The sequence below is a fragment of the Sus scrofa genome, chromosome 3 (genome assembly GCF_000003025.6).
Source record: "Sus scrofa isolate TJ Tabasco breed Duroc chromosome 3, Sscrofa11.1, whole genome shotgun sequence".
NCBI classification, from domain to species: domain Eukaryota; kingdom Metazoa; phylum Chordata; class Mammalia; order Artiodactyla; family Suidae; genus Sus; species Sus scrofa.
The window spans coordinates 126,537,017-126,558,367 of NC_010445.4; the positions used below are offsets into that span (position 1 = coordinate 126,537,017).

The window sequence follows — 21,351 nt, forward strand, 5'->3', positions numbered from 1 at the left end:
CTTTCTTCTGATGAAGTCCAATTTATCTTTTTTTTCTTTTATGGATCATGCTTTTGGTATCATATCTAAGAAATTGCTGTCTAACCTAAAAGGCGGCAAAGAGCTTTTGCTCACGCTTTTAAACTTTCCTCCATGTTCTTCTCGACATCTCCGGGGCGGCTGCACGGCCTCCGAGCAGTCTCTGAAGCTGTTTTTAGGTTTTCAACGATTGCTTACTTGTGTTTTTTATAATCACACGCGCAGGGACCCACGCCTAGCTAGAGACAATGCTCTAATAACTTTCATCTGACAATACGGAAGATGACGCTGTCCAGACAGAGAGAGAAAAACTAGAAATGTGTCACTGCTGGAGGTGGGGCAGGGTAAAACAGGACATCCGCCGGCACTGGGGCTCTGCCCAAGGGCCAGGCAGCAGTGACGTACATGAGTTACCTCCCTCAGCCCCAAGCACACACTCTGCGAAGAAGGATCTTCGGAACGGGTCCTCAGGACAAGCTCTTCCCCGAGGTCTGCTGTCTGCCTGGAAAATGACATTTCGCAAGTGGACGTACTTTCTTCGGTCACTCAATTCTTCCGCAAAGGAGCTAAAAGTCAGTAGGTCTTCGAGGTGTCACTGATTGTAACACTGCAATATGCGTTTGGGCTCTAAGAGCTACGCCCGAAGGGTACGCTGGAGCCCGGTTTGAGTTCATGAGACGCCCGAGTGGCCCAGCCCCGAACCCCGAGTCTTCAGGGTGGTCAGGCCGACGCCAGCTGGCGGCAGACAAGGAAGGTCCAACAGCTGATTCTCCAAGGTAACCTCAGCAAACGAATGCACGTGTGCTGCTGCTCTCATACCCACGGAGATCCAATGAGTAATGACAGTCCTTCTCCAGCAAGGAACAGAGAGGACCCAGTTTCCTGGTGTCTGAGGCCGCCAGGTTCAGTTCACCCCCCACCTCTTCTCGTTCACTTTTGTGTATCCAACCTCAACAGTATGAAAATGTGAATCCCCTCTGCCCCCCGTGGCAAGGATTCTCTCTCCCACGGTGCTTTATTCATTCCCGTAGGTCTCTTTCTCTATTTAAAAGTTCTCTAAAATTTAGAGGAAAATATCTAACTCTACTTGAGGAAATCGAAACTTCGTTCTTAGTTAAGAGTGTAAAGCAAGCACTGTCATCCCTACGGATATGAAATTATTTGATCAGATGAGTTGCTATCATAGATTTACTTAAAATACAGAGATATTAACTTTTTCTTCAAAGTCTCATAAGACTCAAAGTTCTAAGAAAAGACAAAAGCCATTCAAATCAGAGATCTATAACAACATATTTTTTCCTTGTCTTTCCTTTTTTTAAGGGCTGCAATGCAGCATATGGACGTTCCCAGGTTGAACTGGAGCTACAGCTGCCAGCCTACACCACAGCCACAGCAACATCAGATCCAAGCCAGGTTTGCAACCTATACCCCAGCTCGTGGCAACGTTAGATCCTTAACCCATGGAGTGGAGCCAGGGATCACCTTCTGGAAACTAGTCAGGTTCATTTCCGCTGAGCCACAACGGGAACTCCAACGACGTTATCTTATATCATATAAGACACAGTGTTTCCGAAAATTTATGAACTAAACTTAAAGACTTAGCTCTAAGACATCACACCATAAAACCCCTAGAAAAGAACACAAGCAAAATACTCTAACATAAGTCGGAGCAATGTTTTCTTAGGTCAGTCTCCCAAGCAGTAGAAATAACAGCAGAAACAAACAGCTAGGACCTAATCAAACTTATAAGCTTTTGCACAGCAAAGGAAACTATAAACAAAATGCAAAGACAACCTACAGAATGGGAGAAAATATTTGCATGTGATTGACAGACAAGGGATTAATTTCCAAAATAAACAAACAGCTCATACAGCTCAATAACCAAAAAACAAATAACCCAAGACCTCAACAGACATTTTTCCAAAGAAGATATACAGAGGACCCACAGGCACATGAAAAGGTACTCATAGGGAGTTCCTGTCGTGGCGCAGTGGTTAACGAATCCAACTAGGAACCACGAGGTAGTGGGTTCGATCCCTGGCCTCGCTCAGTGGGTTAAGGATCTGGCACTGCCATGAGCTGTGGTGTAGGTCGCAGACACGGCTCAGATCCCACGTTGCTGTGGCTGTGGTGTAGGCCAACAGCTGTAGCTCCGATTAGACCCCCTAGCCTGGGAACCTCTATATGCCGTGAACACGGCCCTAAAAAAAGCTAAAAAAAAGAAAAAAAAAGAAAAAGAAAAAAAAGAAAGAAAAGGTACTCGTATTGCTCATTACTAGAGAAATGCAAATCCAAACTATACTGAGGGATCACCTCGCACTGATGAGAATGGCCATCACTTAAAAAAATCTACAAATAATAAATGCTGGAGAGGGTGTGGAGAAAAGGGAAACCTCCTACACTGTTGGCGGGAATGCAAACTGGCACAGCTACTGTGAAGAACAGTACGGAGCTTCCTTAAAAAACTAAAAAAAGAGTCAGCACATGACCCAGCAATCCCATTCCTCAGCACGTATGTGGAAGAGATGACATCTATAATTAATTCAAAAAGATGTATCACCCGATGGTCACAGCAGCACTATTCACAACAGCCGAGACATGGAAGCAACCTAAATGTCCATCAGCAGATGCACGGAACACCACCCAGCCACAAAAAGAAGGAAATCACGCCATTTGCACCAACATGGATGGATGAGGGATGATCATACTAAGTGAAATAAATCAGAGGACGGCAAATACCATATGATAGCACTTGTACGTGCAATACTAAAAACTGTTAAAATTGGCCTTGTTTTAAAATAGAACAGACTTTCCCAAAGGGGAAAAGGGGGTGAGGAATAAATGGGGAAATTTGGGATGAGTAGATACAAACTACTCTATGTAAAGGAGAGAAACAGCAAGTCCTACTGTACAGCACAGGAAACTACATGCAACATCTTATAACGAACTACAACGGAAAGGAGTCTGTCAAAGAATGTATGTATAACCGAGTCACTCTGTTATATACCAGAAACTGACACGCCTCTAAGAAATTAGCTATGTTTCAATTTTAAAAAATTTCCGAGCTAACTAAATTTGAGTGCACTTTGGCTTAGAGGTTGAGTAATTTGCCCATGGTCGTACAGCGAGCTGTTAACACCAGCAGGATTCAAACTCAGCACTGCTGAATCTGACGCATGCTCTTTCTACTCTGCCACAGCGGATCCACATCAGAATGAGAATTCAGAGTCAAATGGTGAGACTGACAGAATTAAACATACTCCTCTTTCTCTGCTTTCCTTTGTGTTGATTTTTATAGGGATCTTCATGTCTATTTTTTGGCCATGCCCATGGCATGCAGAAACTCCTGGGCCAGGGACTGAACCCATGCCACAGCTATAACCAGAGCCACAGCAGTGGCAATGCCAGATCCTTAACCCACTGAGGCACAAGGGAACTCCTAAGAACCCTATAGGGATTTTTATTTGGGGGGAATATTCCATTATATATGTCACGGGTTTACATTTATAATCTTTATAATATTGGGGAGGCTAGACGGGAAATGACCAACTTTGATGAAGGGGAAGAGGGAGGATTATTAGCAATGCAGGGGAGACTCATGCAAAGTACAAAAAGTTAATTACTAAGTGGACGCTGGTGCTCTGGATTGGTCCTGGATCAGAAGGAAGACTAATAAAAAAGGATATTGTTGGTTCAGTTCATAGTTAATAGCAATGTAAAAAAGAAAAAAGTGAATTCGGAAATAGGGCCTAGCATTTTTAGAGAAAAATGTCCCAAAGCTGGTTAACCCAAACTAATGAAACTTCAGCTTTCAGATGCAAAGTAACAGACTTCAAAATAAAGTAAAAGCGTCTAAAACTAGAAGAGGTAACATACTTCGCCCTGGCTTCCTCCCATTTTTGCTTTTTCTCATCAATAGCTTTCTTCATAACTTGGTACCATTTTCTGAAATCAAACCACGGCTTATCTGAAAGAAAGGAAACCCATGATTATTAACCAAATACGGCACTTTATAACAATATACACGGTTCATCCGAGTCTTCCTTCACCGATACGACGAAACGCCTACAGACCAGCCCTTGGAGACTGTCTTCATTTTCTCACGAGACTCCTGCGCAATCCTCGCTCCTTCTCCGAGGTCGCACCTGTACCGTGGCCCTAACTGGATGATACCGAGACGGTCTCCTTGTATATCTGCCTCTCCTAGATTTGACTATAGCCTCCCTGGGACCGGAAGACATACTTTGTTCATGCAGAATATTACACCATCAGGCCGCCTGCTCCTGACTCAGCAACACCCAGCACAGTACCTGGCACAGGGTGGGGTCCCAAGACGTCTAAGAACACGTGAAGTAAGGAAGGGACGATGGGAAAGCGTGTGAAAGCACTGCCGTGGCTGCATCGGGACTTCTGTTTCTGTCCTTTCTAATCCTAACCCACATTCAAAGACTCTAAGATAAGTGAGAGAGCAGACTGAAATGGACAAGCGGTGTGAGTGGGTGTGCAAGCCGCCGAGGATGGAGAGGCAACAGAATTGAACACAGTTAAGCATAAACCTTTACTCCTCACTCTTTTATTCAATTCCTATGGGGAGATGGGAAGAATAGGGAGGGGAAACAATGAAAGTAAAGGTAACAGCAGAAAGGAGGCTGAGAGAGCGAAGGAGTCTGAAGAAGGGAAGGCTTGCGGGGGGACAGCTGAGCGAAAGTCTGAACTGTTCTCATTCTCTGACGGAGCCAGTGTCCCTTCCATGTCTAATTACAGAGCTTTTGACGGGCCAAGAGCACCCCCGCTTAACCCAACACGGCCTTATAGGCCATACAGCTGCAGAGAAGGGCCAACCACCACAAGAGCTTATAAGGAAGGAGGAAAACTACAATGATTAATGGAACCCAAAGTTCTTTGACCTTAAGTGAGTCACAGCTTCTTAAGCCTCAAGTTCCTCATCGATACTGCGCTTAAGCAGGGGACAGGGGACAACAGTCCCTGCCCTGCTGACAGCGTCAGTTCATTATGAGGATGGAAGGGAAGAGCATACGTCAAGGCACACTTTAGACGTCCACACGGTCCGTGATGACCCTTTAGCATGACAAGACATCTTTTTTTTTTTTTGCTTTTAGGGCCGCACTCGAGGCATATGGAGGTTCCCAGGCTAGAGGTCGAATTGGAGTTACAGTTGCTGGTCCACACCACAGCCACAGCAACGCAGGAGCCAAGCCTCATCTGTGACCTACGCCACAGCTCACGGCAATGCCAGATCCTTAACCCACTGAGCGAGGCCAGGGATCGAACCCACAACCTCACCGTTCCTAGTCGGATTCGTTTCTGTGCCACAATGGGAACTCCTGCAAGACATCTTGTCCAACCTTTGACTCTATGTAGAGGTCAACACGAAGCGATGTGCAGAAGAAGTATTTTGTCCATATCCTGGAAAGAACACACCAACTGACTGCCACTGTTAAATCCAAGCTCCTAAAGTCAATGAACAGGCGATCCCGTTGTGGCCCAGTGGATTATGAAGCTGACTAGTATCCATGAGGATGCAGGTTCGATCCTGGCCCTGCTCAGTGGGTTAAGGATCTTGCGTTGCTGTGAGCTGTGGTGTAGGTTGCAGATGTGGCTTGGATCTGGCATTGCTGTGGCTGTGGTGTAGGCCGGCAGCTACTTCTCCGCTTTGACCCCTAGCCTGGGAACCTCCACATGCTTCAATGTGGCCCTAAAAAGACTACATAAATAAATAAACAAATGAATGGAAGAATGAATGACACATAAATAAATAAAACCAAGGAATATATATGCGGAACCTTTAAAACCTCATAGAAATAGAGAGAAGGAAAGTGGTTGCCAGGGGCTGAGCCGGGGGGAGAACAGGGAGCAGTGGTAAAGGGGACCGACCTTCGGCTGGAAGGGGAGGAAGCCGAGGAAGCCGAGGCTCTGACTGAACCACGCCGACTGCTGCTGATAAGGCTGGGATGCGGGCCTGACATCCGCTAAGAGGGCACCTAAACATCCTCACACACACAACGAGGTAAATACGGGAGGTGGCGGAGATGCCACCGGACGGGACCGGGCGGATCCTTCCCGGTGTGTACACATGACAAATCGCCGCAACGTACACATTAAATACCTTATAATTTTTTGTCAATCATACCGCAATAAAACTGAAATTAAAAATAAAACAATGATCATAAATTCTAGGGAGGACATTAACACACTAGAATTGAACTGAAGAATTCACATATTTACCAAACTTTAATGAGTTGATCTGAGGCCAGTCACTATGTTAGATACTAAAGATACATTAAAAAAAAAGTAGAAAAGATAAGGTCCCTCTCCTGGAAGCTCGAGCTCGACCCGCTACCTGCCTGCTATGCCTACAGTACCCACCAGACGCCAGGGGTCCCAAGCACGCTACGAATACTGACAGACACCCTTCGTCCTCCAGTTTCAACGGGACATGTTCACCCACTAATGGGCCTTTGGACAGGAGTGGCTGGGGCAGGAAGGGTTAGCTCCGACCTGGGAGGGGGAGGTGAGGGGTGGACGGGAAGAGAAGGGAGAAGAGGGTCTTTACGTCGCATCTGAAAGAAGGCAGACGGGTTCGCCAGGGACAGAGCGTCAGCAGGTAAGAAGGAAAGACTGTTTCAGGTAAAAGACCAGTGTGAGCAAAGGCTGCAGGCGTTACAATAGATGGTATAGTTGCACAACTGCCAGTAAGCTGATGGTTTAGTGTGGCTAGTGAGCAGCAGCCAGGCCTTACAAAGAGTAGGAAGAAGTCCCTGAGGTTTTTTTTCAGTGGCCTTGAGATATAATTAGATAATTACATGTAAACAATTTCTGGTACAAGGCACAGTTTATATACATGGGTATATGTGTGTGTGTGTATTTTTCCAAGTTTCTTCCTTGAGTTTATTCTGTCTTTTAATCCATCATTTACAATCACTATGAATATGACTGATAACAAAATTAGGTACCTTCTTTGTTGCCTTCATTATGTTTCTCTGCAATGTTAGACAAAGACCTGGAGAAACAGATAAACAAATTGATTTACAAATCACTTCTTTGAAGACAGTCACATTTTGACGTCTTCTGAAAGAAAAGTATACCACAGGACTTGAAACCAAAGCCAATTTTTAATGGAGAAGCAATCACCGAAACGGGAAAAACACCATAAATACTGCCACTCTTTGTTGGTGTCTGGGAGCGGTGACATTTTAAGATTCCTTACTTTCCAAAATAATCTTTGAAGACACGTAGGGCCAGGAGCCTAAAGGTACACAAAGGGTTTGTGTGTGATGATTTAAGACTCAGAAATCAGGGAGTTCCCGTCATGGCTCAGCAGTAACAAACTCGACTAGTATCGATGAGGACACAGGTTCAGTCCCTGGCCTTGCTTAGTGGTTAGGGTTACAGTGTTGCCGTGAGCTGCGGTGTAGGTCGCAGTTGAGGCTTGGATCCTGCGTGGCTGTGGTGTAGACGGGCAACTGCAGTTCAGCTCCAATTTGATCCCTAGCCTGGGAACTTCCACATGCTGCGGGTGCAGCACTAAAAAGACAAAACAAAACAAAACACAATCTCAGAAAGCAGAAGAACAATGAAAAATATGTGTCTCTACCTAAAAATAGGAAGAAAACATGACCCCAACACCGTAGTAAGGCAGAATGAAATCTCTGATGATCAGCGGAGTCAAAATATCATGTAAGAAGCCACTGCTGCTACTAGTCAATGTTCTGTGACAACCGAGGGTCTCTTTTTCTATTGAGATGGAACACTGGGATTCCTTTACTCCGAATAACCAGGCAGAGAATACAATTTTTGCTCGTAAAGTTGATGTACACTTACCATTCTAAGCTGTCATCCAGTAAAAAGAGCAGCTTCAGCGCTGCTATGACGACAGCTACGGCCTGCACATCATACTTAACAGCTTTTCCCTTTTTAGCTATAGGATCAAATGTTAGAAAATCCACTTCTCCTATTCCAGTCACTTTGACCACTTGGCAGGTTACATCATGCATTTCGACTGTCGAAGAACAAAACAATAAAACAGGAATTAACTTCTTTGGCCGACAAGACCATCCTAACGTGTGTACCCACAAAAGCAGCTTTACCTTAAACCATGACGCTAGAACTCCAAGACACGTTTGGGGAATAAACTGAAAAATGGTACCTGAAGAGGAAGACGAATGGCTAGGCGAAGCCTTTCTTCTCCTATTCCGACTTCCCCGAACATCTACTACCTGGGGACACTGCTGGGCACCCAGCGCACAGCCACACTCGGTTTTCATTGTTCCAGACGTATTTCTTGCCTGTGTCTCTAGAGCAATTTGCATTGACCTGAAACGGACTCCCTTGTGGGACTCGCTCGCTGGCAGGAAGCCTGGCTGGCGCGCTGGAAGCCCCCGAGTGCATCTCACTAGACGCACGGCTTTCCCAGGGCAATCACATGCTCAGCACAGACTGGGTCTGTCATTCGAGGCTGAACAAGGTGGGGCTGGGAGCCAGGAATCCTACAGCCTCTGCATTTAGGCTTCCAATCATTAGCTTTGCGACTCTGGGTTAGAATCACTGCACCTCAGTTTCTTCATTTGTAAAATGGGTTACGGTGAAGGGAAACAGATTAAAGAAGATAATGGGAATGGATATACTCTGAAAACTCTCACTTACTCAGCAAATTCCTGTGCTCACTAGTTTAAGTACCTAGGATGTACCGCATTCTATTGTAATTAAATTCAAGTAGAGGAGCTGTTATTTATAAGAACATAATAAACTACTGAATTTTCTACCCACACTCAGCCATCACGTGCTACTGAGTCGATTCCCGCAGCGTAGTATACGTACTCTAAAAAATAACCTTACACATGGTATACATTGCACATAGCATATATATTATTATGTATGCAGTATATGTTATGTACAGAATTATTACTACTCTAAAGAATGGCATTTCTTAACATAGCTCCCTTATTTATTTAAAATTACTATCTGGACTGCCTCTCTTATGCCTAAAGTACGGAGTAATAATAAAGGAAGAAGTTACCAGAAGGAAGCAAGGACAGTAGAGAAAAACTAAGGCGTCCAGGCTTCTGAACGGAGCATTAGGTGGACAGATCACCAGCTCTGGGGGGAGGACGGGTCTACCAGGCGGGCGTCACGAAGCTCAGCTCTGTCTCACCTGCACACAGCGATACCCAGCTGCCCTCCCTCCATCTCCGCAAATGAGGTGCTATGAGGGAGGCACTTTGGAAACGCTATAAAGTCCCTCGCAAGTTATGCATATGATTGTGAAAGCTGCCAGAAATTCTCTCTGGCAGGCCCGTCAGTCCCAGTACGAGGGACAATGCTAAGAAATGCGTTTGGGGTGCATTCAAAGTCATCAAAGAGGCGGTGGTTACTCATCCTCAGTGAGGGCGTGGGTCCCACATACGGGCACTGAGGAGGGGCACCTACGGCCCCCGCCTGCTTAAAAGCACTTTTAGCTTACTGGGAGCACTAAAACCCATCCTTGTAAAAGGGCCAAATACCCAGGCCTCTTCTTCTTCTTCTTTTTTTTTTTTTTTGTCTTTTTGCCTTTTCTAGGGCTGCTCCCGCAGCATATGGAGGTTCCCAGGCTAGGGGTCCAATCGGAACTGCAGATGCCGGCCTACACCACAGCCACAGCAACACGGGATCCGAGCCGCGTCTGCGACCTACACCCCAGCTCACGGCAATGCCAGATCCTTAACCCACGGAGCAAGGCCAGGGATCGAACCCGCAACCTCATGGTTCCTAGTCGGATTCGTTAACCACTGTGCCAGGACGGGAACTCCAGCCCAGGCCTCTTCTTTTTGATCAACAGCACCAGAGGGCTGATGGGATTGCGGAGAGCAGACTTTACATTTGGAAAACGGTGATACCTGGGAGGTCTTCTTATAATCCTACGGGTGGTTTGCCCATCAAAGTCACATTTTAGGATATCAATTCTAAGGTATGGAGACTATGATACCTTAGTTTGTAGATCTATTTTGTTTATTGTTCCCTCCCCATTATTAAGTAATATGAACTCAATATAGGACATTTATAAGATACATAAAGGTAGAAGAAAGGAAAAAAATGCATTACTAAAACTTAGAAACGGCACTTCAGTATTTTGGTATATTTATTTATAATATTTTAATGACCCTTTTATGTACCTATGGTCATATTGTATCTAAATCTGTCGCTTGGCCTAGTTCATTTTTCCATACAAACATTCTCCATGCTTCTATGTACTCTTCACAAACATGACTTTAAAATCTGCATAATGTTCCACTGAATATATATACCACGACTTTACTTAAACATCATCTTTCCGTTGGATATTTAAGTTTCTTTAAGGAAGTCAGTAACATTCATGTATAATTTGTTTTTCTATATTTCAAATTACTGCTACTGAACAGTTTGTGAGAAGTGAAATTTCTCTCTCCTGGTTCTTTTTAATATGGTCTCCAAAAGGCACCTAAGAATATCATGGAGCTCTCTTGTGGTGCAGCAGGTTAAGGAGCTGGCGTTGTCACTGCAGGGGTTTAGGTCACTGCTATGGTGCGGGAACTTTCACACGCTGCAGGTACAGCCAAAAAAAAAAAAAAAAATCGGATGATGGCAGTGTCTCTCTGCATATTATAATGAGTTTAATTCTACTGCTTACTCTCAGGAAGAGTTCAGTGAGAAATACTATTAAATTACACACTGGCCAGAAAAGACTGCCACCCTCATCTCTGTCCAACAGCAACTGCATGAGCAAGACACTTGCCATAACCCAGCCTCTATCAGTTATATTTTGGTATTTCCTTGTATTCTCTCCAAATCCTAGTACTCCCTTTATAAGCTCAAGATTTAGGAATATATGAAAGGACACAGGACCTTTCTGTATTTTGAAAAACTATCAAAGAAGTAAAGCTTAAATGATTTTTTTTTTTTGTCCTTTTGCCATTTCTTGGGCCACTCCCGTGGCATATGGAGGTTCCCAGGCTAGGGGTCCAATTGGAGCTGTAGCCACCGGCCTACACCAGAGCCACAGCAACGCGGGATCCGAGCCGTGTCTGTGACCTACACCACAGCTCACGGCCACGCTGGATCCTTAACCCACTGAGCAAGGCCAGGGATCGAACCTGCAACCTCATGGTTCCTAGTCGGATTCGTTAACCACTGCGCCACCATGGCAACTCCTGACATTTTTCTTTTAAAAAATATTTTAAAACTACAGACCTAACATTTACATTTGTGTTACTATTTGTAAATGTTAGGTCTGTGTTAATACTGTGTGTTAGGTATGTTTATTTTTAGAGTTAAAGGTATACTACACATACAGTTTTATATACTTTTGCTTTTTTTGGGTAACATTTCCTTTCCTATTAAAAACACATTGAATCGCATTTGTTACATTGCTCAAACAATAATATAGTCATAACCATGTTTGTATTTTCTGTTAAGAATAGAAGTCCTGCATTTCTCACATTTCTAGTTTAGCAAGAACTTCAGGAGTGGATTCCACGGGCGGACTCCACTGGGGTGACCTGCGTCTTGGTATATTGTGAACGAGGGCTAGTCAGACCGTCTTCGCATTCTGGGGTTCATCCTACCAGACTCTGGTCTCCGCTTGTTGTAGAGACTGGGAATAGTGTGTTACTGAACAATAAAAACGCTACCACAGATTAGCTTGCAGGAGGTTGAAAATTAGAATTCTTTATGTAATAATCACGCTCCTTGCAAATGGGGGGGGTGCCTAGGTAATTAATACCACACACTGAAGTATTTGTTACTTTACTCGTGCTCAGCAAACTTACTGTGGAAGCAAACACGTTCTCTTAAGCTTATCCCTCACACCCAAATAGAACTCAGTATTTCTCAACGGTGTCCTTTAAACCACCAGAATTGGTCCAAAGTATTTCAAGAAAGGATTCTGAAATCAAGCTTCATGACACTGTGGACCCCGTCAGGTGGATCTAAACACTCTGTGATGTGAGAGGATTCAATATATTCTTCCCAACAACTGACGAAGGCAAAGCTTCCTCGCCATGTACACCACACCCTTACCGGGGAGATTGACTTCCATCAGGAATTTCATACACAGGATGTTGGGATGGAGATAGCAGTCCTCAGTTATGGCTGGAAAACGCGGCAAATCTAAAAACGTGGCCACTTCGATTACTTTTTTATAGATGTCTTCATAGGTGGGCCAAGACTGAAATGAAAGCGATAGTCAAGGTAGCAATTTTTGCAACATACATTTTTTTTTCATATTTTCTGATTTTAAAAGTTATTATATTCATTGACTAAAATTTGGAATGTAGAGGAAAGCATTAAGGGAAAATACTCATAAACCCCAAATAATCCCAACTAAGCAGTTTTAAAGAGTCATCATGCTAAATTCAAAGGCCACTAAAATTCGATCTGGCTCATAAAACTCTTACGGGCCTTACCCATGATACAGAGAAACTGTTACCTCTTGCCAACCACGGAAGAATCTGGGGACGGGCAGAAAGCTGCCCCCCAACCGGAGTCACACTGGCTCGTCGTTCATTACCCAAAGCACTGCTTACCTCTCATTCTCCTTCCCTGGGACCTTTAAATCCAGTCTTTAAATTCCCAGCTAACAATTTTAGCTGCTTCACTGTTACATAATATTCACATGCTTCCATGTGGGAGATGACACTAGGGTTTAGTCTGATAGTTAAAAATGCACAATTTTACCTTCTAGTTTCCCACATATCATATAAGAACCTCTTATAGAATTCTGGAAAATCGATAAGCTAATATTAATAAATTAAATCTGTTCATTTTAAGATCACCCTTATAGTTTATCGGGTATGCTATTTTTAAAATTTATTTACTTATTTTATTTTTTAATTTTTTCGGCTATGCCTGCTGCATGTAGAGATTCCTGGGCTAAGGAATCAAACCCAAGCCGCAGCAGTGTCAATGCCAAATCCTTAACTGCCAGACCACCAGGGAACTCCTGGGTATGCTATTTACATTTTTGCAGTTTCCGAACATTTTTCATGTTAATACTACATATAATTTTTCCTCATTTACTCATTCATTCACATTAAAATATTTAGAGTTTATTCTATGCAAGGCACTTTGGGAAATACAAAGATGAATAAAACATCAAGGAGTTTATAATCTAGAAAGAAATAAGGTATACAAAAATAACTCCAAGATGGAAAGTTACTATTACAAGCAAGATTTGTTTCCTTAAAGGCTTATGAGATTTTAGAAAAAGTAGTATTTCCAATATGGTAGGACCTGTTAAAATTGGGCCTGAACACAAACGTACTGGAAACCTGTTTGGCCATAATATCTATTAGAGTTGAACATGCACACACTCCACAATGGAGCAATTCTGGCTCCACAACCCAAGAGAAACACACATGCGCGGCCACGGAAAGACACGTACTGGAATGTTCACAACAACGCCATCTGTAAAAGCCCCAAGCTGGAAACTACCCAAACGCCATCAACAATAGAGTAAACACAGGAGAGTAAATATCCAGTAAATGTGGACACAGTCTCGCAATGGGACAGACTCTAGACAGAAAAGAAATGGACTCTTGGAGTTCCCGTCGTGGCGCAGTGGTTAACGAGTCCAACTAGGAACCATGAGGTTGCGGGTTAGGTCCCTGCCCTTGCTCAGTGGGTTAACGATCCGGCGTTGCCGAGAGCTGTGGTGTAGGTTGCAGACGCGGCTCGGATCCTGCATTGCTGTGGCTCTGGTGTAGGCTGGTGGCTGCAGCTCCAATTGGACCCCTAGCCTGGGAATCTCCATATGCCGTGGGAGCGGCCCAAGAAATAGCAAAAAGACAAAAAAGACAAAAAAAAAAAAAAAAAGAAATGGACTCTTCTGTGTGCGATAATACGAATCTTCAAAACATCATGTTAAAAGCCAGATGCGAGAGAATGATTCCAGGTATGTGAAACTCAGCGACTCGGCAGGCAAGGAGCTTCTCTAGTCACAACTCAGGAGACTGCTCTTGGGTGGGGGAGGTAACGACCGGAAGTGAGCATAAGGGGGGAACTTCCGGGGTGCTATCAAGGTTGTTTCTTGATCCAGGGGCTGGTTCAGGTTATAAAAATTCATCAGGTTTGTGTACATTTGTGACACGTTTACTTTTTTATGTCGCTACTGCAATAAAGTTTTTTAAAAAGTGGTAGGAAAGAAAGATACTATCCCTTGAGTAAGTTGTTCTGTGTAATAGAAACACTGGCACATCACCTTGCAGGAGAAATAACCTAACTGGCAAATCAGAGTTGGAAGGAAGACCTTTCGAAGTATATGGTCTAACTTTACAAAATCCCCAGGAGATGTCTGCCCTTCTTATAAATCTCCAGTGATGGGAACTCAATACCTTCCCTGACAGTGGTCTATTCCATTTTAAATGGGTTTAATTATTAAAATGTTCTTCCTTATTCTAAGTGAAAAGCTGCTTCCCAATTTTAGCCAATAATACCATTAAGTCACGTCTCGCCCATCTTCTAAAAGTGTGGAGGTGTTTAGGAGCCAACGGAAGGAATGCATTTCTCTGTTAAATGTCACTTGCTACATTCGCTCATGCACAATCATAAAGCACAAGGAAATGTCTTACGTTATGGTACATGCGTGGGCTTAAAGAAAACAATCAAGCTGTTACTTTCTAGAATTTAAACTATGCCTGATTATACTTTGCCTAAAGTTACGACTGTCTTTGTAGTATCTTTATTTTGATACCACTGTCTCAATGGCTCAACTCTTGAGTTCCTTAGGAGAAAAAAAAAAAAAAGGCTTTCAGTTTATGCTATGCTATTAGCACATGACTCATCTGTAGCTGAAGAACACAAAGTAAATTTCTGTCAATCCAAAGCAGCAATGCAGTCTTTAAAAAAATTTTTTTTAATGCTGAGATACAGTAATTCTACCTGTACACTAAAATACTATTAATTGTATGCTGGTATGTGAATTTAAAAGAGAAAAAAGGAAAACATAAATTCTCAGCGATCTTTAGAAAAAACTGTCATTTTCCTTTATCAAATTAATTTACTTAGACCTCTGCTTCATTTTGCACAGAATTTGAAGCATCTTTTCAAGTTGAAGCAATTTAACATTACTGACAAGATTTACGGCAACTCTAATCCTTTTTAATTTATGCAGGTAGGAGATGCAATTAAGTATTTTTATCTGCAAATAAACACTAGAGCAGTGAATATTCCCCTTTGAAAAATCATCATCTCAAAAAACCAACTTAAGGGATGATAAATGCATGACAAGTAACTGTAAGGTCAACAAAGAAAAGGAATCTGGTGGGCAAGAAAGATTTAATGTGTCTTCAAAACAGCCACACAAGCATCAGCCACCTTCTGCCTCCAGCGTTCCTTGAAGGGGTGGCCCAACTGTCCCTCCAAGGCTTGGCTCTGGACTAACCCCCCCAGACTTCTGCTCCTACTCACACTGAACCCCCCGACTCCGGGGGGGCCTGCATTGCTGGCTGAGCCGAGTGTCTCAGCTTGGGCAGGAGGAGGGAGGCCTGCTGCACAGCACCGTCTGCGAGAGTGTGTCAGTGTCACATTTTGATTCTGTCCCCCTGTCCTTAGCCCTGGGAGGGGGAGCCAGGAGCCTGTCTAAATTTGACAGGACCCTGAAACACGGATAACTATTATATAATAATGCCAGTAAACACGTAACGCCTGGGTTAGAATGGTCTTCTTTTGACTTTGAGAAAATGCACTTAGGGACAGAACACACTCAAGGCAAGGGTTTCTCAGAAGCTACTGGAAATCTGTACTGTACTCTGATGTGGTGTGGGCGCGCTCCAGGTGTGAAGCAGGAGAGAGGACCACCAAAAGCCCGTTCACCACTTTACAGGTTCCGTAAATTACAACAGTATTTGGTTTCATGTGATCCTTCGTTTATCTGCTAAGTAGTCTAATTTCACCTCAAATTTTGGGGGAAACAAGATGGAATAACAACAGAGAGAGGCGGAGATGATAAGGCTAGTCTTACTGCTCAAAGCACCATTTCTATCGGAACCACGTGCAAGAGGCTTATTTAAAATATCCTTAGATCCCACACCAGACTTAGAAATCCATCCCCGACATTAGGTCTAAGAACCTGTAGTTTAAACAAGCTCTCCACAACATTCTGCTGCAAAAATAAGTAAAATAAAATAAAGCGGCTCTCGATCTCGCTTTTCGATTGTAGCCTAGAGGAGACGCTCGGGTGGTCTGACTTCGCCAGCTTGAGGAGAGCAGTACACCCACAGATTCCAGCGATGGGCAGGATGTCGTGGGCAGCCAGGACAAAAGAACACACCAGCGGGTTTCCAGTCATGCTGCCTGGCAGCAGTCATTCTGGCAGGGAGTGGGAATGAGGGGAACTGAGAACACCTGTTACCATCACACTTGCCTTCGTTTCCCTCGGGCAGATGTCGAGCCCGGCAGATGACTAGTCCAGCAAAGATTGCACAAGCAACGCCAAGAATGGCATGCGGCCGACGGTGTGAGACGATGAAACATCTAGAGTGAAGTCTGAGGCCTCAGAACACATTAGAACCTGATCCAGGAAGACCTTCACTCGCTGGGGCTTAGAGAGGGGCGGACAGCTCTGGGGGAGTCTTTTTTTCCTCCTTCGGCCAACAGGGACCTAGTTTCAGCGAGGGCGTGGGACTGCGCCACGGCAGAAGGACTCGGCGTGGCCAAGTGCCACGCCGTGGGTTTGGCTGCGCCGGCACCGCATCGTTTCCTTCCACTCAGGCAGAGAGAGGAGAATGTTGTCGATCAACGTTCAAAACGCTGGGGATGTGCTTTGGAATGAATTTCCAGTTTCCTCTTTATCACTTCTTGCTGAGTCTACGAGGGGTGACGAAATGACTCATTCTTGAGAGGATTTAGAAACACACCGTCAAGGACGACGGTAGAAGACTACGTATGCAACACATTACCTACTGAGAAACTGGTCCGTGCGTTTCAAATACCAAAACATCAAGAAAATCAAGGCTGAAAATACAGAAGGAGCCCTCCTGTCCGAATAAATAATACCCTGTATCTCTAACAGAGACACACGTGTCTAGGCCCCGCTTTGGCTCAAGCCGCAGCGTCATCATCTGGTCCACAGAGATGGTGTCCCCGAGAAGAGTAGGTCTGCAGTGTATTTTACCAGAGGAACTGAGGGGGTTTTGCTGGAAGTAAATGACGCTTTGCATCAGCACGGTACTTTGCCAACTTGACTCAAAAATAAAGCAGCAGAAGAGGCAGAGGCAGAAAACGGAGGAGGAGGTTATCTTTAAATAAGCAAAGAAAATGAAATGGCCTTCTGCCAGGAGTTGGAAGCCAACAGCTCAGAGAGAGAGAGATGGTGGGAAATACTGAAACGTAACACGCATACCTGTCTCCTCTCGTGAGCTCCGCTCTTAAATCAGCGGACGGCTCGCGTGGAAAGAGAAACAAACCACGTCAGTGGTCTCGGGGCTCTGTTCTGCTCCCCTTATGTTTTCGCTGAGTTTTGTCAGATGTGTTGTTTTGGGGACAGGGGTCCACTGAAGCGCTAATAGAACAGTATAATGGAAAGAGATATTCACACTGGATAACGCTGAAGGGTCCTTAAAAAGCCCCCCCCCCCTTTGGTGTGGTTTTAAGGTGTGCTCCACATTCTGGAATAACAAAAACAGAACCAAACCAAACACAGAAGCAAAACAGTCCCCAGCAGCCCACACACACAAAACTCCGCTGGCATCCTCTTCATCACCATCTCCCAGAACAATCGCACCTTTTGTCGTTTCTGGTAGAGGAACAGCTGCTGAAGAAGCCAAGACTTAGTAGAGAAAGCTAAGCCCTGGAAGGAGGGAAGAAAATGCTTCCTTTGTTAATGAAAAGCTGTTTCATTTAAAAGTTTCAACACACTAGGGCAAGTGAATGCACTTTTGTGAACAAAGGCAAAGCGTACAATGAAGAAAAGCTGCCTGTCACTTCCATAAAGAGTCATTTGAAGACATCCCCAAACGTCCCTGTTTTTCTCGAAAAGGTGGGGGAGGGCAGGGGAGGAATGTGGACTATTACTAGACCCGGCTGAGCAGCGAAAGGCGTGCACACAGGGCACGCAGGGCTTCTAGGGTGCTACAGATTCATTTAATTACACCACTGAGAAATCACAAGAGAAGGAGGTTTTTTAAAAGACCACAAGGCTATAATAAATTGTGCCAGCATGCATTAAAATGGAGCGCTTGGGAAAGCATTTTATTGAATTTCACAAATATTCCAGTGAGTTTATTTTCCTTCATGAAGCAATGCCTTGAGACAGGTAAGGACAAGCTAGAGTTTCTGTTACACAACTGCAGGCTCTTGTGATAAACCTGATTACAATACCCTGTCAGAGGTGAACTTCCTGCTTTGCTATTAAAAAAAAAAGCACAGTGCCTCACCCTTACTTGTTCTTATTGTTGCTTTGAAGCAGAGATTCAGCTGAGAAAAAGCTAATGCTACCTGCACCTGTTAACCCAAACTTTAAGACTTTCTATTGCAAAGGAAAATTAATAAGGAATAAAAGTACGTCAGAAGAAATGACAAAGTACTGTGATATCGCATTTATGGAGCAAGGATAAAATGATTTCCCCATGTATTATGATTCGCAAAACAGTTGAACTTACATTTTTAGTCTGCTAGAATTATCTTAATGGTTAGAAATCTATCGGTAGTTACAAAAAATACTTTTTTATGTTCAAAGTCTTATCTTCTGCAAGTTTGTGGTGAACACATTGCTTTACGTGAAACACAGAGGGTTGGTCCTGAAGATAAGACCACTTCAGACACATGCTGTCAACTTGCAGAGACCAAGATAAACCTTACGAACACACACAAATTTATGAACTGATGACCAATTGAACAGGAGGCAGTAATCCGTTTTGGTCCCAGGATCGAACTGGGAAAAACCTACTGGAATCCTCCTTCTTAAATGGACCTATTCTCCAAGTATTCTGCTGACTGCGGCATGCCCCATGCCCGCCTGGCGTTCAAGTTTCACATATCTGTACTAAAGCAGATTAAAAGCTGGTATCCAGAAGAGCAGATAATCCCCAAATAATTTCCACTTGGGCTTGGCAGGGTTACCTGATTGTTTCTGCAGCAGGCTAATAACCTTTGTCATTATTCCGTTTTCCTCAGGCCCCGAGTAGAAAACCTGGTTCCCTGTTCCCGTTCCCTTCTCCTGGGAAGCAGAGGAAACGGGAGACCTGGACGGGCCATGCTGGGCACGGGGGCGCGGTGGCACCAGCACAGGATCAAGCTAAACCTCAGATAATGCACGTGAAATCACTGGTTTCATGTAGCAGATATTAAGTATGATTCTCTAAAAAGAAGCATCAAGCCTCAAACACATGTTCTGCGGGTAATTTTACTGGTTTTCGTACATTGGTGAACAATACAAATACCTGACGAGATTATCACCCCACACCCAGGTTTCCAGGAGTGATGATGACACACCCAGAACTCAAAATTTTAAATGTCCTTGCTTGTAAGCAGAAGTTAAATCCCTTATACGTTTACTACTCAATATCTAAGTGGAATACTTTTTTACTTTTTCAATCAAATACCGCTATTTAAGAGCCTCCTGATGTATTGCATGAGAAATACATACGCAGTCTGCAGGTTTACGACTTTGGTGAAAAAAAAATCCCCAGCAGATCTACTTGAAATCTCCTATAAATAAAGTATTAAAACTAATCCTGCTTTTTAGCTATTTCAAATCATTTAATCAATAAACACAGTCCTGACCATGTATACAGAAGTACATTACATTTTAGGCCTTACGGATGATAAAATAAAAGCATCTCCCATTCTCAAAGCATAGCTGGAGATACAAGAAATCTATGAACCCATGCGTCGCATTTTGCCTTTGTAACCTCTGTTTTAGAAATTCTTTAGACAACATCTGGCTTCCTTTAAAATCTTGAGAAATACAAACAATACATGTAACACATCTGTACGCTGTGAAGCAGGATAATGAGATGAACACAGCCCACCACCAGCTGAAGAACTGGCCCGTGACCAACACCGTTAGACCTCCCGGCTCTGGTCTCTGGTCCTCCCTCTGCGCCTCCCCCTCCAGAGCTGTCAGCTAGCCTGGATTTTGTTCACCATGACCTTATTTTTCTAAAAATAGTTTTTTCGTACACATAAATCACCCATATGTTTAGCTCAACTTCTTTTTTGAGCTTAACAAAAATGGTATTACACTATTTGCAGTTTCCCAAGCCTTGCCTCTTACACTCAACAGAATGTTTCTGAGATTCTTTCGTGTTGCTTGTGGCTGCAGCTGATCCATTTTCATAGTTGTTTAATACACTATGTCTATGTCACATTTTATCCATTTTCCTACTTGCAGACATTTAGATTGTTTCCAGTTTTGTTTATTTTGTTTTGTTTTAATATCTAGCTGCCTTCTTTAGCCTTTTATCCCACAAACACAAAACTGCATCAATAGAGAACTAGTCAGAGGTAAGCTGTGGCCTATCTATACTGTGCAGCTCCTAGAAAAATAAAAAGTTCATCGGTAAATTGCAGTTATATAAGAGGACATTCCTATTCTTAGAAAATATACACTAAAATACTTAGAGACAATGTGCGTGACAGATGTAACCTGCCTTCAATGATTCAGAAACTGAACTGCACGGATAGACAGATGAGGAGAACAGCTCCAATGATAAAACAATGGGATGAAATACCAACAATGGTTGAATCTGGGTAAAGGATATAGTCTTACTTTTGCCACTTTTCTAATATCATAATAATGTAATAATCTAAAATGATTCCAAAATAAAAAGTTTATTTTTTAAAAAAAGCTAAGATACAAAGTACAATAGTTATTTTTACCAAGACATCACCTCATATTATTTTAATGCTTATATTTTCTATCAAAATCTCTACAAGAAATCACTCCCCTGTTTTACCCATTTTCTCACTCAAGATTAATTTTAAAAAAGTCAACACAAGAGATTATTACTAAAGCAAATATTTTGTATAAACGAAAGCCTATAATTATGACCCTCCAATAATACGGTCCATCTGATGGAAAATTCTGAAGCAAAGATCAGACAATATCCATGAATCAGGAAAATACTTTAAAAAAAAAATCCAAAAACGAATGAGCAATGAGATACTTTCAGGCATTCAACAAAGAACTGTTTAGGTGGCACTCAGCCAAAGAGCACCTGAATACTGACTCTATTTCTAATGTCTAAAAATCAGTATTTGGAGCACTTCTGCTAACCCATGGAGGATTAGCCACTGCAGGAATTGAGTTACCACCATAAAGAGAGAGCTGGAAGACATCTATGAAACAACAGTTTCAACTGT

At 43.3% G+C, this 21,351-nt stretch overlaps 1 protein-coding gene across 4 annotated transcripts in view; it reads right to left on the reverse strand.

The window, feature by feature from the left end:
* Positions 1-21,351, reverse strand: part of TAF1B (TATA-box binding protein associated factor, RNA polymerase I subunit B) — a 59,023-nt gene that overhangs the window by 9,636 nt on the left and 28,036 nt on the right. For 3 of the 4 annotated variants that reach the window (XM_021087859.1, XM_021087858.1, XM_021087861.1), the window contains 4 exons: positions 12,070-12,217; positions 7,861-8,038; positions 6,993-7,039; positions 3,895-3,985 (listed from right to left, as the gene is read on the reverse strand). In XM_021087859.1, the coding sequence (XP_020943518.1) occupies positions 3,895-3,985; positions 6,993-7,039; positions 7,861-8,038; positions 12,070-12,217 (464 nt within the window). The remainder of the gene's footprint in view (positions 1-3,894; positions 3,986-6,992; positions 7,040-7,860; positions 8,039-12,069; positions 12,218-21,351) is intronic. The other variant, XM_021087860.1, reaches the window with a different exon arrangement.